Source organism: Phoenix dactylifera, chromosome 1, assembly GCF_051530095.1.
Source record: "Phoenix dactylifera cultivar Ajwa chromosome 1, Ajwa_hap1_PhDact_Kaust_v1.1, whole genome shotgun sequence".
Classification (NCBI taxonomy): Eukaryota; Viridiplantae; Streptophyta; class Magnoliopsida; order Arecales; family Arecaceae; genus Phoenix; species Phoenix dactylifera.
This window is the reverse complement of record NC_143190.1, coordinates 5,372,899-5,385,908: the sequence shown is the minus strand read 5'-3', so window position 1 is coordinate 5,385,908 and position 13,010 is coordinate 5,372,899. Positions and strand designations below refer to the sequence as shown.

The following is a 13,010-nucleotide window of genomic DNA, read 5'->3' as shown; positions in this document are numbered from 1 at the left end:
CTCGATAACCCGCAATGCTTTACCCATTTAACTTATAAGTTGAATTGAGTTATCCGTTTAATAAAATAATCAGATCTAGATATAGATTTTTAGTGGGAGAACATTCAGCCCAGAAGGCGAACATGCTGGGCTTCATCTTCGCGCATCTGGTGACATCTTTCAAAGCATTTTTACACGTAGTGCAAATGGGTTAGATCAGGTCGGGTCATAAGTGAACCCGCCCTAATCCATTTTTTTTTGTTCGAATTCTAATTTTGGACCCAAATCCAATCCAATAGAAGATCGGCTAAGATCTATCCCTACAATTTTTGACCCATAGGGTTATTTGAATCGGGTCGGGTTCATGTATAATTTGGATCCAACCCAAAAAATTTGGGTTTAGTTCGGGTTCAAGTCAAGTTCGATTCGGATCAACCCATCTATAGCTTCAGAACTTATTTGCGGCCTTGCGGGCCTAAATAATTTTACATATTCGAGTCGGATCGGATCGGGGCGAGTCACAAGATTGAAAACTCAAAATTATCGGGTCGGATCGAGACTAAATTCAGTAAATCCAGATCCAATTCGAAAAATAAAATGAGTCTAAAATATTTTAGGACGCAACCCGGCCCCATGGATCTTTCAAAATGGATCTGGTTAGATCTAAGCAGGTCGGGTCGGGTCATGGGTCAACTCGACCTATTTGCAGCCTTTATGTAAACTAAAGTTAATAAATAGATTATATTTTAATTAATAAATTTTTGTTCCGGCACGTATCCAATTACCGACCAGGCTTTTAGTTAATTAGTTCTACAGTAGGCAACAAGACTACAAGAGTCCCGAATGTGAGATAATGGGGAGGAGAAATTGAGAAAACCGCTATTTCATTCTTCTAGAATTTGAAGTTGGGATTAACAAGCCTTCTGCTTGTTAATTGTTATGATCTAAATTGTTTTTAGACAAATTTTCAACTGTGACTTTTTTTTATTATGAACAAAAGTGGGTTTGTTTAAAAAAAAAAATCCATGTCATGATTGATTTTGCAAGAAAAGGTAGTTTTTTTTTTTTTGTTTTGTTTTTTTGCAGTGAATCCATATTTAGCTTCTCCGAGACTATATTACCCCACCACATATCTGACAAGATATTTCTTTAATATGATGGCCAAAATATTTACAGTGCTAAAAATCGAGGTCAGCTTGATGATATATGGAAGGCCATAAGGGGAAGGAGAGGCGGCAGCAGTGTGAAGTTGAGATAGGCCTTAAGAGAAGGACGACATCTTAGATTTCAGTAAAAAAACAAGGGAGGTGAGGTTAGAAATTAGGCGAGTTTGGTGGGAGGGTCACGGGAAGGATGAAGATGCTTGGGAAGGCACCAAAATGGTGGAAAACGGGGCCAAGGAGGTAGGTATCATTATTATGGTCGGAAGGAAAGCTAATCTAAGCAAAAGGGGAAGGAGGGGGAGGAGGTGTACGAGGGGCGCTTGTGCGCCCACACGGACAGACACTGCACGCGCGCCCACACGGACAAACAGCGCGTGTGCCCACATGTGTATATGTATATATGTATGTATATATGTATGTGTATATGTGTGTATATATATATGCGTATATGTATATGTGTATATGTATATGTATATGTATATATGCATATGTATATATGTGTATATATGGATATGTATATGTGTATATACATATGTGCATATATCTAATGTATATGTGTGTATATATATATGTATATGTATATATATATGTGTGTGTGGGTGTATATATATGTATATGTATATATGTGTGTGCGCGCACTTTTTTAAGGAGGTTTGATTTCTTTGGTAACACTAAAACTTATGCGAACCCATATGTCTAGTGGAATCTAAAAGTTGCTTTTACTATATTGAAAATCATGCTTAGCTTGGAAGTTAGCACATTCTTAGTATGTGCTGAGCACTTCTCATGAGCTTTCATTTTTATGATGGCAGCAATGATGATGTGGTGGTGTAGCAGAGACTGTAGTGGCAATGGCAGTGTAGCGGAGGTGGTGACAATGGCGATAGCAATGGTTGTGGTGGCAGCTACGGCAGTTGCATTAGTGATAGTGAAGACAATAGCTTTGGCAACGATAGTAGTGATAGAAATGACAACAGCAATAGTAGTAGCAATAATAGTGGTGGTGGAGATGCTGGCAACAGATGGTAGTGGTGAAGATGAAGGCAACAATATAGGTGTTGCTAGTGATGATGGTAAAATAATGAGTTTCTTTTTGTTGAAAGTAGTAAAAAATAAGAGTTTTTTACTTTTATTTTTCTATAAAGAAGAGAAATAACTTTCAAAAATAAAATAAAAATCTTAGCACCAATCATATTTTTTATCCTAGTTTTTGTGATTTTATTTTTAACATAAAAAATAATAAAAGAATGCTAAATAGATCCCTAGTCTCTTTTGGAAAGAGGCCCATCTTGCAGTTTGCAGACAAAGGGAGAAAATACTCTGCTAGTCTTGACACTCTTTCATGCCCTATTGTTTTTTTTTTGGGGGTAAAACATCCTCTATTGAACTTTGGTAGAGCTCGAACCAATGTAAAAGAAGAGTGAATACTTGCTTAATCTGCCATGTATTCTTGTCTTGTGCAAGCTGCGAATGCAATGAGAGTTTAACAAATAAAGGAACAGGGTTTCATTTAATAATCTTAATGATAGGGGTTAGGCCTCACCCCACTCTCTCTCTCTCTCTCTCTCTCTCTCTAACACACAGACACACACACAAACACACACAAGAAAAAAAGAAAACAAAAAAGGAAATTAAAAAGGATGATAGACTCTAGGACAGTTAAGATTATTGTTCAACCCATATAGCCAGTGGTTTAATTAAGTTTCTTACCAAAATCAAGATTCTGGTCTAAATTGTGAATGTTCTGAATAAATTTGTCACCTTTTCAGATTACTCATATGACAAATATATGTTTCTAACCACTTTGCTTAAAAAGGACTGATAATTAGGTTTTCAAAATGCTAATATGATCAACTTGAAATAATCATATCACCTGATAAAACAGATCTGAAGTCAAAGGCATTCAAAGGAAACAAAATTTCTTTCTTTCTTTTTTTAGCACGGTAGATATCCAAATTCTTAGGATTTAAAAAGTTATCACCTATTGGTTAACAATGAAGTCAGCATATATGACCTGTTAATGGATGATCCACCAAATCTTTTGGTTATAAAACAGTCAAAGTTAATGGAAAAACAATAAATCATTTAAGTATGTTAAAATTGAGTGACATATATATTTGGCTGGAACCATACACCTACTATAAACAATAGAAAACAAAAAATTCAGCATATGAAAATTGAATTTTCTGAAGTTATAAATTAACCAAAACCTGGTAGCTAGCCTTCGCCATAGTTCATTCTCTTACTTGAAGGAGGAACTTTTGGATAGAATTGAAAATTTTCTGGAACTCCTGTCTGCCTGCTCTTCTGATTGAGTAATTTGGAACCATAAATGATCTAAAAACTGATCATTGTCCACTTGTCTTGCAGCAGTAAATCCACAAAATCTCATGCACTGTCTGAGTAAAAGCCCTCTATAAGCCTTCCTTCTGGTTCACGGCACCAACTTTGTGTTCATTGGCCTATGAAAAGGACCAAGAGAAAAAAAAAAAGCTAAGAAAAAGTACGAACAATGTAAATTAGAGGAGATAAATTCTCAAATGTAGATTTTACTCATATTTATTTCTTTCTTTTTTGGAATTGATGATGCACCTGTATTTAATCAAGTCTGTCAAGATAAAAGATGTAAACCAAGTGTTTAGCCTTTGAAGACTAGCCTTGACAAATGAAATAGGAGCTTGATAACAGGAAAAGATTGGAAAATTTGTCCAATTTGAAATCCTTTACATCCAAGGCATACAAAACGAAGGTAACAGAATTGTTCAGGTGATGACATTTATACTTCCACTTCAAAAGTGATTGATCCATTACTTGCTTGCTAACAATCAGGCAATGGTAAAAGTAGTATGTAAGTGCTCCTTTCGGGCCACCATGTTTATCGGAAGGCGAACAGTACGGCTGATTGGATGGCCTTTTTTACGGTATATTATCTTGGAGGGTTCCATTTGGAGAACTAAACGGACGTTCTTTACTCTCTTCACCAGCTTCTTCTTTTTGATTTTGTTGGCTGTGCTCATGCTCGTGTTGTGTGAGGCGCCGTTGTATCAAAAAAAATAAAGTCTGCAAGCAGGAAAGTAAATAATGCATGGCGAGACAGTTCATTGCAACTTGACCTCTAGAATGAACTTCAACTGTACGAGTCTCTTACTTATGATAATTTTAGGGATGAAACCATTCCCTTCTAACTTTCTTGCAATAATTCACTCTCTTTTTTCATTAGTTTTTGTTTTTTCCCAAAATACTATTCCATGGACAGTGTTGTCATGGAAATCATTTGTTATGTCGAATGATTCTATTATAATAACATGCGCAAGGATCTTAAATTCTCGATAATCATAAAATTCAGAAAACAGATTTTTATGTAATGTTCTTTGTTTAGAGCAGTTACGATCAATTTCCCCCGTCCTCTAGTTTGTTTTCTTCAAGTGCTAGGGTGAACATTTGAAGGTATGCCCATGGCTAAGATCTTTACCTTAGCAGGAACAACAAGCATGGACTCTTCCATTAAAAGTTGTGAAGATCATAGTGCATCAATTTTGTGAGGAGATGCACCCCAAAAATGCTTATCGTTTTTGTGATGTCATTGTCATCTCTTTAATCATTCTTTTAGAGTCTATAGATCCTGTGGACTATTTTTTTCGCTTATATGGATAGTGCTTTCTTTCTTTCTCTCTCTCTTTTTTTTTTGTTAGCTTGGAAACTTTCTTCGGTAAGACTCTCCAGAACTGCAACGGGGAGCAATTTTAATAGATCCCCTTGAAGCTTACGTATCCGTTTCTGTTTCTGGCCTACTGTGATGACAATCTTCAGGGGTAGAAACTGTGCCCTTATGCGATTCGTACAGCAGAATATATCTTACAAGTATTGGTGATTTGTCTCTATTCTATAAACAGTTTGAGAGAATCTTTTTGTCCCCTCCAATCCATTAATACACTATATGTTGGATCTGTAATATGTTCTGATAAATGTTAAGGAGGTGTAAGCCGGGCCACCCATATCTACGTGACATCACTTTGTTCTGATATCAGGTAAAGGCATTTCAAACAAAAAAAAAAAGAGAGAAGAAAAGAAAATCTCAGCTAAAAGTATGGACAATTAAAGCTTGGTGGCTTAAATTTAGTTTGAAGCCACAGTGAAGGCCTGAAAGGTAGATCACTGAACTTCAGAAAATTAAAAGACTTGAGAAATTTGGAACATTGTCAAAATACTGCCTCGCCTGCTTAAATTATAACAACTAGATCCCAGAAGCTTAACTTGATAAAATGGACTTGATCCAGAGGATTCTTCCAAACTTGCTTGTGCATGATAGGTTCCATAATATGAGACCTCGAATCCTAAGCTTCTTTTATGAGCATGCTATACTCTGTGTTTGAAATTTTGGAAAAATTCAATCATGCTAGGCACCATGGATTAGATTAAAAAAAAAAAAAAAAAAAAGAAAATTCTCCGAAGTTCATGAGAAAACAATGAAAAATTGATGTGCATTAAGAATATGTTAAAGATGTATTTTTGACATATCATCATACTAGTGTAAACTTAAGGAACTTTTTTTTTTCCATTAAGAGTTGATGAAGAATACATGATCCACGAAAATTGTCAAAGTTGAGCAGTTTTGAGGATTAATTTGCCCAGTTATCCAACTAATAAAAGATAACTGATGGATAAGCTTATTGAACAATTTTGTGGTGACTGCAACCACCAATGCTGGGCCCAAGCGCAAACGAGAAAGGTGCATGGTTGATGCTATGTGACACCCAATTGAGGAGAATATTTCAAAAAAAATATAGAATGAATTCGAAGATTTTGTGGAGACTAATGTGACTATAGTCTATTATAATTTCTAGCTTCTTGTTCTACTTCTTGTTCTTTGTTTCTCTGGGTTGCATGGGAAGGCAGAGTGGAAGGACAATCATGAGAAAGACAGTGCCGGTGCCAGTCTTGCTAAATTAGACATGGCCATAAGGAGCCAAACTTTAGAAACCTTAAGATACCAATTTCCATACCAAACGATGTGACCTCTTACCAAAGGCTCTCCACATTGCTTTCTTAACACCATAGCTTCCAATTATCAGGAGGAGACAAAAAAGAAAAAAGAAAGAGTGGTGTATGAGCTGAATTCATACCATGGCCATAATTGTATTCTCCTATAAGAAGTAGCCCATATGAGAGCTTTGCTACACTGAATTCTTCTTCAGATCTTCAGTGAACCGAGATATCATCTTATGTGGACCAATAAGCATCTCGAGATCAATCGTTGATGAGTGATGAGAGCCAAAAACCTTTTTTGTTTTTTTTGTTGGATAAAACAGTTGTATGTTTAATAATACACTGTTCTTGTCAGTGCTCTGAGAATGAAAATGGGCCCCATCAGTCAACTTTGCTTGCAATGTAAACAATAATAATGATAGATTCATGGATTATTATTCCAAAGGTAGTCATCCTTGTCACCCTAACCTAGTTGGTGGATCTGGCTGAAGAAAACCCAATTGTAAGAAATCCTTTTCCTCACAGTACAAAATAATAATTTCACAAAATTATTCCTGTCCTTTAGGGTTTAACGATTAAAATTATTTATTAAAATTTTTAAAAATATTTATCTATTAATTTTTTTAAAAAATTATTTAATAGATATCCGATGATTGAGGAATTATAAAGCTGACCCTAATAGTTGGAATAAAGCGGGATGGTAGTGGTTATGGTAATATGAGAAATTCTTGGAATAAAATAATATGAACTACATTATAAAAATAAAAATAATACAAAGGTTATATTATTCATAAATATCATAAGTTAATGTTGGAAAAACATATTTCAACATGGAATCTCATACGATAGAAGATGATTTAATGAGGACAGAGAATTCAGTCAATAAAATTTATACAAGGGCCTTATATTTCCAAAATTCAGAGCAAGTTCTACCTCAAATTAGGTGCCCCAACCCCACGATGTCTCCATCATTTCTACCCTCCTATCCCTTTTCCTATAATTCAATTCCAGTTTGGCATGTCTCGCTCTACGGCAACATGTGGAATAATAATTTTGGTCTTAAGAGACTACTTGCATATTGGAACCAATTATCTATCAACAAATAGATCTTTATGATAAGCCAGTGCTACCTTACCATCAAAGTTGACAAAATCATATGACATGAACAATAGGTTGTTGATATCGGTTGCAGTATTACGACGACATACCTAACGTAACCCAACTGCAAATTTTCTTACCCATCAAAAGCTTTCGTGCATGCGACGCATCAGCAACTGGTGGAAATGCTCCATACACCACCTTTGACCTATTCATCTTATTCATGCTTCTCTGATATTTTGAAAACATAATTTCAATATGGCTGAAGAAAATTAACCAGGAATGGGAGTTGAGAACTTTTTCGATAACTATGGTCTTAAACTTGAAGTAATTTAAAGCCAACAGGTTTTTTTTGGTAAGTAAAGCCAACAACCACCCTCAATTTATTAGTAGGTATAACTAACCTTGAAACATATCCACTTGAGATATAATGCACCGCTAGGGGGCCAAACCCATTTATTTGGTTAAATTTCCTGCCATGTAACCTTCTGCAGCTATGGCTGATGTCCTGTTTCACAGCTTCAATGTTCAACCATTAGAAGGGACTTCACTTTGGGTCCACTGCCAATCACAGGGTAGTTAAAATAATAATAATAGCAATAACAACAGTAGTACCAATCTCATAGGTTGCAGATCAAGGACAACCACCAGTGTCTCATCACCATAGGTTGCTTTGGGACAAGCAAATATATTGGAGGGAGGTCAAACAAGTGAGGGTGTGTTCTAAAACATTTGGTGGTAAAGACCATGCCTAATTCACCCAGCTATGGAGCTGTTAGTTTAGTAGGTGGTCCTTCATTCTTCTAAAACACCAACCCTGGACCTAAGGTGGTGGTCCAACCTTTGTCCAAAATTAAAGAACCAAAAGAGTGGGGAAAGATCAAAGCCTTTCGTCCCATTCTTATACCACCCCACTTCCATTCCCCTCGCCATTTCCAAAGACAATCCCACCACCATGGGCATGGCCACACATATCATAAGAAGATCCATTCATGCCTTCTTCCAGAGCTACCACTCCTTCGCCTCCATCGCCACCCTTTTCGTCTTCCCGGTCTCGGCTTCCCTTCTTCTCTCCCAAGCACTCGTCACCTCTTCCTCTGTCATCCTGCCGAGCATCTCTTCTCGCCTCGAATCATTGTTCCAAGCTGCGGGCTTTCCTGCAACCCAATTCTTTTCTCTTGTCCGACTCAAGATCTCTCAAACTATCTTCTCCTTCACCCTCACACTCCCCTTCACCGTCACCTTCCTACTCCTAGCCAAAGCATCCATCATTGAAGTCATTCGTGAATTCCCCAGCCGCAGTCATGCTCCTCCTCCATTCTCTTCTTTCCTCCACCTCTATCGCTCGCTCCTACCGACTCATCTCTTCAACTCTCTTGTCATCCTCTCAGCCAATGCCACCATATTTTCCCTCTTATTCCTTGTCTTCAATGCTGTGGATGTCATTGGCTTCTCCTCGAGCAATTCCCTCCTCTTCCTCTCTGCAGCTGCTGCTGTTCTCTATTCGGTGATCGTCGCCAATGCAACAGTAATCTGCAACCTGGCAATTATAGTGTCGGCAATGGAGAATAGCAGCGGCTGCCTCCCAGTCCTCAAGGCATGCATGCTCATCAGAGGCAGGGTCATGACTGCATTAACCCTGGCCTTGCCTCCCAATCTGGGGATGGCTGCTATCGAAGCTTTGTTTCACTACAGGGTTGTGAGGCCATACCATCTGTCAAAATTCAGCCTGTCGGTTATCTGGGAGGCCTTCTCAATCACTTACATGCATTCCCTCGTCATCATTCTTGAGATCATCATGAGCTGCGCATTCTTCAGGAGCTGCAAGTTGGAGTGCCACACAAATCTGGAGAATAAAAGTTATTACAAAACAGAATTGGAACCAGAAGAGAAAGGTGCTCCACAAGTCTGAGAATTCATCCCCTGTCTCTCAGTTTATTTATGATCCTGCTTCCAAATTGTTCATGAACTTCAGAGGCCACATCCGAGCTACAACAGAATCTCATATTCATCACATTGAACACTAATCTACAGACACTGCTCTGCTGTAGCAAAATAGTCTCGCAATCCAGGAGAAGAGTACAGCATTTTTTTTTATAGCAAGCTTTATATGGTGTCACAGATCGCAGAAGCAATGTGAACAAGAAAACCTGTTTTTCTCATCATCCCATTTTCCTTGTAAACCTTTTTCCTGTTGCCTGATTATGAAAGCATACTGAATAACATTCTACGTATGCGCAGCAAAGTAAAAGCTGAAAATTTTGCTAATCTGCACCAAATGGTGGCGTGCTGCAAAACAAAAGGGGCACCTCTTAGAGAAATCTCTGCAAACACCCATAGCATGAGTTCTACTACAATAGAACTCTGTTGTAGGAGAAACTGATGCAACAGTAATAGCTGCAGACATAACTGAAAGCGTGAATAATGCCAAAGAAATTGGGAGCAAATTTTTCATGTTCAGCCTTGAAGCCTGACAAACTTGATGCCAAAGCTACCTGGCATGGATCTAGCTTGGAATGCCAACCAAAAATTTCTATGAATTCATATCCTTTTATGACAGAAAGCAACAGATGATGCAATAATTTCTTGGGGTACATTAGGAAACAAGGCGTAAAACAGAGCTAACTGCTAATTTCAAGATTGAACATAGCAAACCATCTGTCAGTCTTGACCACAACTTCTGAGCTAGATAACTCGACGTATGACTGAAGTAATTACCTCTAAAGAGAACAATTCTTTTCAGAATCTCAGGACAGTATGGCGATCAAATCACCAACCAAATTGATTGCTTTCAGGCAGAATAGAACACTGACTTGAAAGCAACGCCATGATCTTCACTCCTAATGCAATGAAAACATACAAACCTCAGTCAAAATATTTGATCAAATTGTTCCTTTTCAGATTGCACGCCTGACAAGGATGGTACTTTTAATTCATCTACAATGTCACCCTGACCTGAGTTGAAGATCAGGTTACTCAAATTGACAGATCTATGTACAATTCTGGATGGAATCTGATCAGTCTTCACCACCTAATGCTTCATACCAATCACTTGGTAGTTGATATTGAGACCTGAATTCCCTTTTGGACAGCAGCGAATGTGGAGAAGGATTTCGGGCCCTGTGCATCTTTGGCTCCAGAGGAAGAGACGTGGAATGGATGGAGTTGGGTGAGCCCAAACTGCTATCTGGAGAAGATGCAACCATCCTAGTAGACAACATGGCTTGGCTTGTCTGGAAAGCAATCCTGGCCGGATGTCTCTGGAGCCAGGTTACTGCAGTCACTCTTAGTAGCACTGGAAGTTATTTTTGCAAGGGGTTCTACAGGGATGTCATTGGGCATCCTCCCTCTCTTGTTAGCCCTTCTACGGTTGTCAGTCCTCAAAACCATCCATTCGCTGCTACTGACAAAGCTACTATCGTTTTCTTGCCCCAGTGGTACCTCTTGTCTTCCAATGGGCTGCAGGATTTCAGACTTCTTCCTTGCCCCTGCAGCTGCTTTTGAAACCTCTTCTGCATTCAGTCTTGCCAATATCCATGGACTGATTTTCACAGTTGCAGCATTCCTTTTCCTTGTTGACTCTTCTGTTGCCATCCTCATTCTGGCAAGACTTGTGGACATGCCAATTTCTAGAGGAACAACATCAATCTAGAAAAAAATGAAAATGTTTATGTTAAGTCCCTATTACAGAACCACTGGAAAGAGGCAGCAACAAGTCAAGCACAAGTTCATATAAGCAAAATTTTTGATTGCAAAGCAGGTATTATACATAATGGGAATAGAAAGTTTAAAAAAGAAATAACAAATTTCAGATCCTACAACATGCTGACCTGCAGTGTGGCTCATTCACGTTTTTGAAACATTGGTTTTATATACCATCAATTCATTGACTCAACAAAGTTGTTGTGCTTAAAAAACTTGCCTAGCTCACTTTTCCTATGCATAACTTGTAATAACCCAGGGCTCATGGGCCAGCCCGGAGTGGCCAGGGCCAGCCCGAACATGGCTAGCCCAGCTCGTGGGCTTGTGGGCCAGCCCAACACCTCACATACGCTGCATGTGAGGGAAGTGGGGAGGAAGACTCCAGCTTGGAGTCTTCTTCCTTCTTGATCTTGATTGCAATCAGGCTAGAAAACCAGGAATTTCAAGGCAATTTGAAGACCGGATCTCGCCTATTTAAGATCTCATCCTCCTCCTTTGAGATCCATCAAAGATTAGGAGAAAAATCATTATAATTTCGAGCTCTTTTCCGTATTTCTTTGCCTTGGATCCTCGTCGGAGAAGCTGTTGGATCGCCTCGCTGGACCAAGGTCAGAGTTCTTCGCCTTTGTCTCTTTCTTTCTCGAACTTCTAGCCGTTGTTCATGGTCTTTTGGGCTAGCAAATTGCCGAAAATTCGACCGAAACTGGGGTGCCCTATTTTAGTCTCCTCCATGATTAGCGCCGCCACGGGCCGCCGAATAAGCCGAGCTTCGATTCAGTTTGGTCACCTATGTCCGTGCAGGTATTGGCCGAGATGATCAGAGAGAAATCATCCACTATCTTGGACGAGATTAGGAGGATTTCTTTTTCAATTTTTTCAATTTTTTCTCTCTTTTTCTTGCTTTTGCCGGCCACCACCGCCAGCAAGGATCATCATTGTAGGGTTGCCGTCACCGCTGGGAGGAGGGGCTACAGTGGTTGCCATCCATGGAGTTCTCCTGGAGCGGTTGAGAGGGAGGGGGAGAGGAATGTGTCTCCCCTATTTCAGGAAGAAGAGAAGAGGAGAAGAAGAGAGTTTTCTCTCTCTTCTCTCTAGTTTCTCTCTTCCTTCTTTTTTCTCTCTTAGTGTCTCTCTCTAGTTTACCCGAGTATGTGGTAACAGGGACTCGGAGAACCTGGTGATAGACCTCTAGTGGACGCCGATAGACGGTCTAGGTTACTAGTCCACCGTTTGACTCTTTTTCTTAATATTCGAGTTTGATTTTGTAAAATAAGAGTCATTTGCTCAAGAAGGTTCTAATCGGGGTACTCTGCACCCTAGCTGGTAAACCCTGAAGCGGATCAGTGATCATTATGTTAATCAGTCTTCAGTAGAGGTAAAAATTTCTGTACTTGAATCACCATATATATATATATATGTGTGTGTTTATTAGTTTGTATCGCTGGTTTGCATCGTAAGATTTGTATCGGTTTGGCATGTGACGATATACTGTTATATAATTTTCAATACAAATATATTTATGTGGTTATTATACATATCAGATATTGAGAACATGATTATATGAACAAAAATACTTTAAAGTTGAGAGAAATTTATTGTATATGTGATAATTGATTTGACAAGAGTATCAGGTAAATCAGACAGATAAGATATAGTTTAGACTTTAGACTAACCTCGTCATAGCGCTCATAGGTTGACACATGGAAAACCTCCACGAGCTTATGCATGAAAATTTTCACGGGCTGTAATATGGGCGGAGAGCCCCCATGGGCTATAATGTGGACTGGAGAGCCCCCATGAGAACATGATTATACATATCAGATATTGAGAACATGATTATATGAACAAAAATACTTTAAAGTTGAGAGAAATTTATTGTATATGTGATAATTGATTTGACAAGAGTATCAGGTAAATCAGACAGATAAGATATAGTTTAGACTTTAGACTAACCTCGTCATAGTGCTCATAGGTTGACACATGGAAAACCTCCACGAGCTTATGCATGAAAATTTTCACGGGCTGTAATATGGGCCGGAGAGCCCCCATGGGCTATAATGTGGACTGGAGAGCCCTCATGAG

General features: G+C 38.7%; 1 protein-coding gene across 1 annotated transcript; it reads left to right on the top strand.

Moving 5' to 3' along the window:
- The first annotated feature begins 7,689 nt into the window (after positions 1-7,689).
- LOC103700923 (uncharacterized) lies at positions 7,690-9,494 on the top strand. Its single transcript, XM_008782821.2, has one exon. The coding sequence runs from the start codon at positions 8,182-8,184 to the stop codon at positions 9,136-9,138; it is 957 nt and encodes a 318-aa protein (XP_008781043.2). The 5' UTR covers positions 7,690-8,181; the 3' UTR covers positions 9,139-9,494.
- Positions 9,495-13,010: the final 3,516 nt, after the last annotated feature.

What these genes read in the sequence shown, in the direction of transcription:
- LOC103700923 (XM_008782821.2), top strand. Translation starts at nt 8,182, where the DNA reads ATGGGCATGGCCACACATATCATAAGAAGATCCATTCATGCCTTCTTC.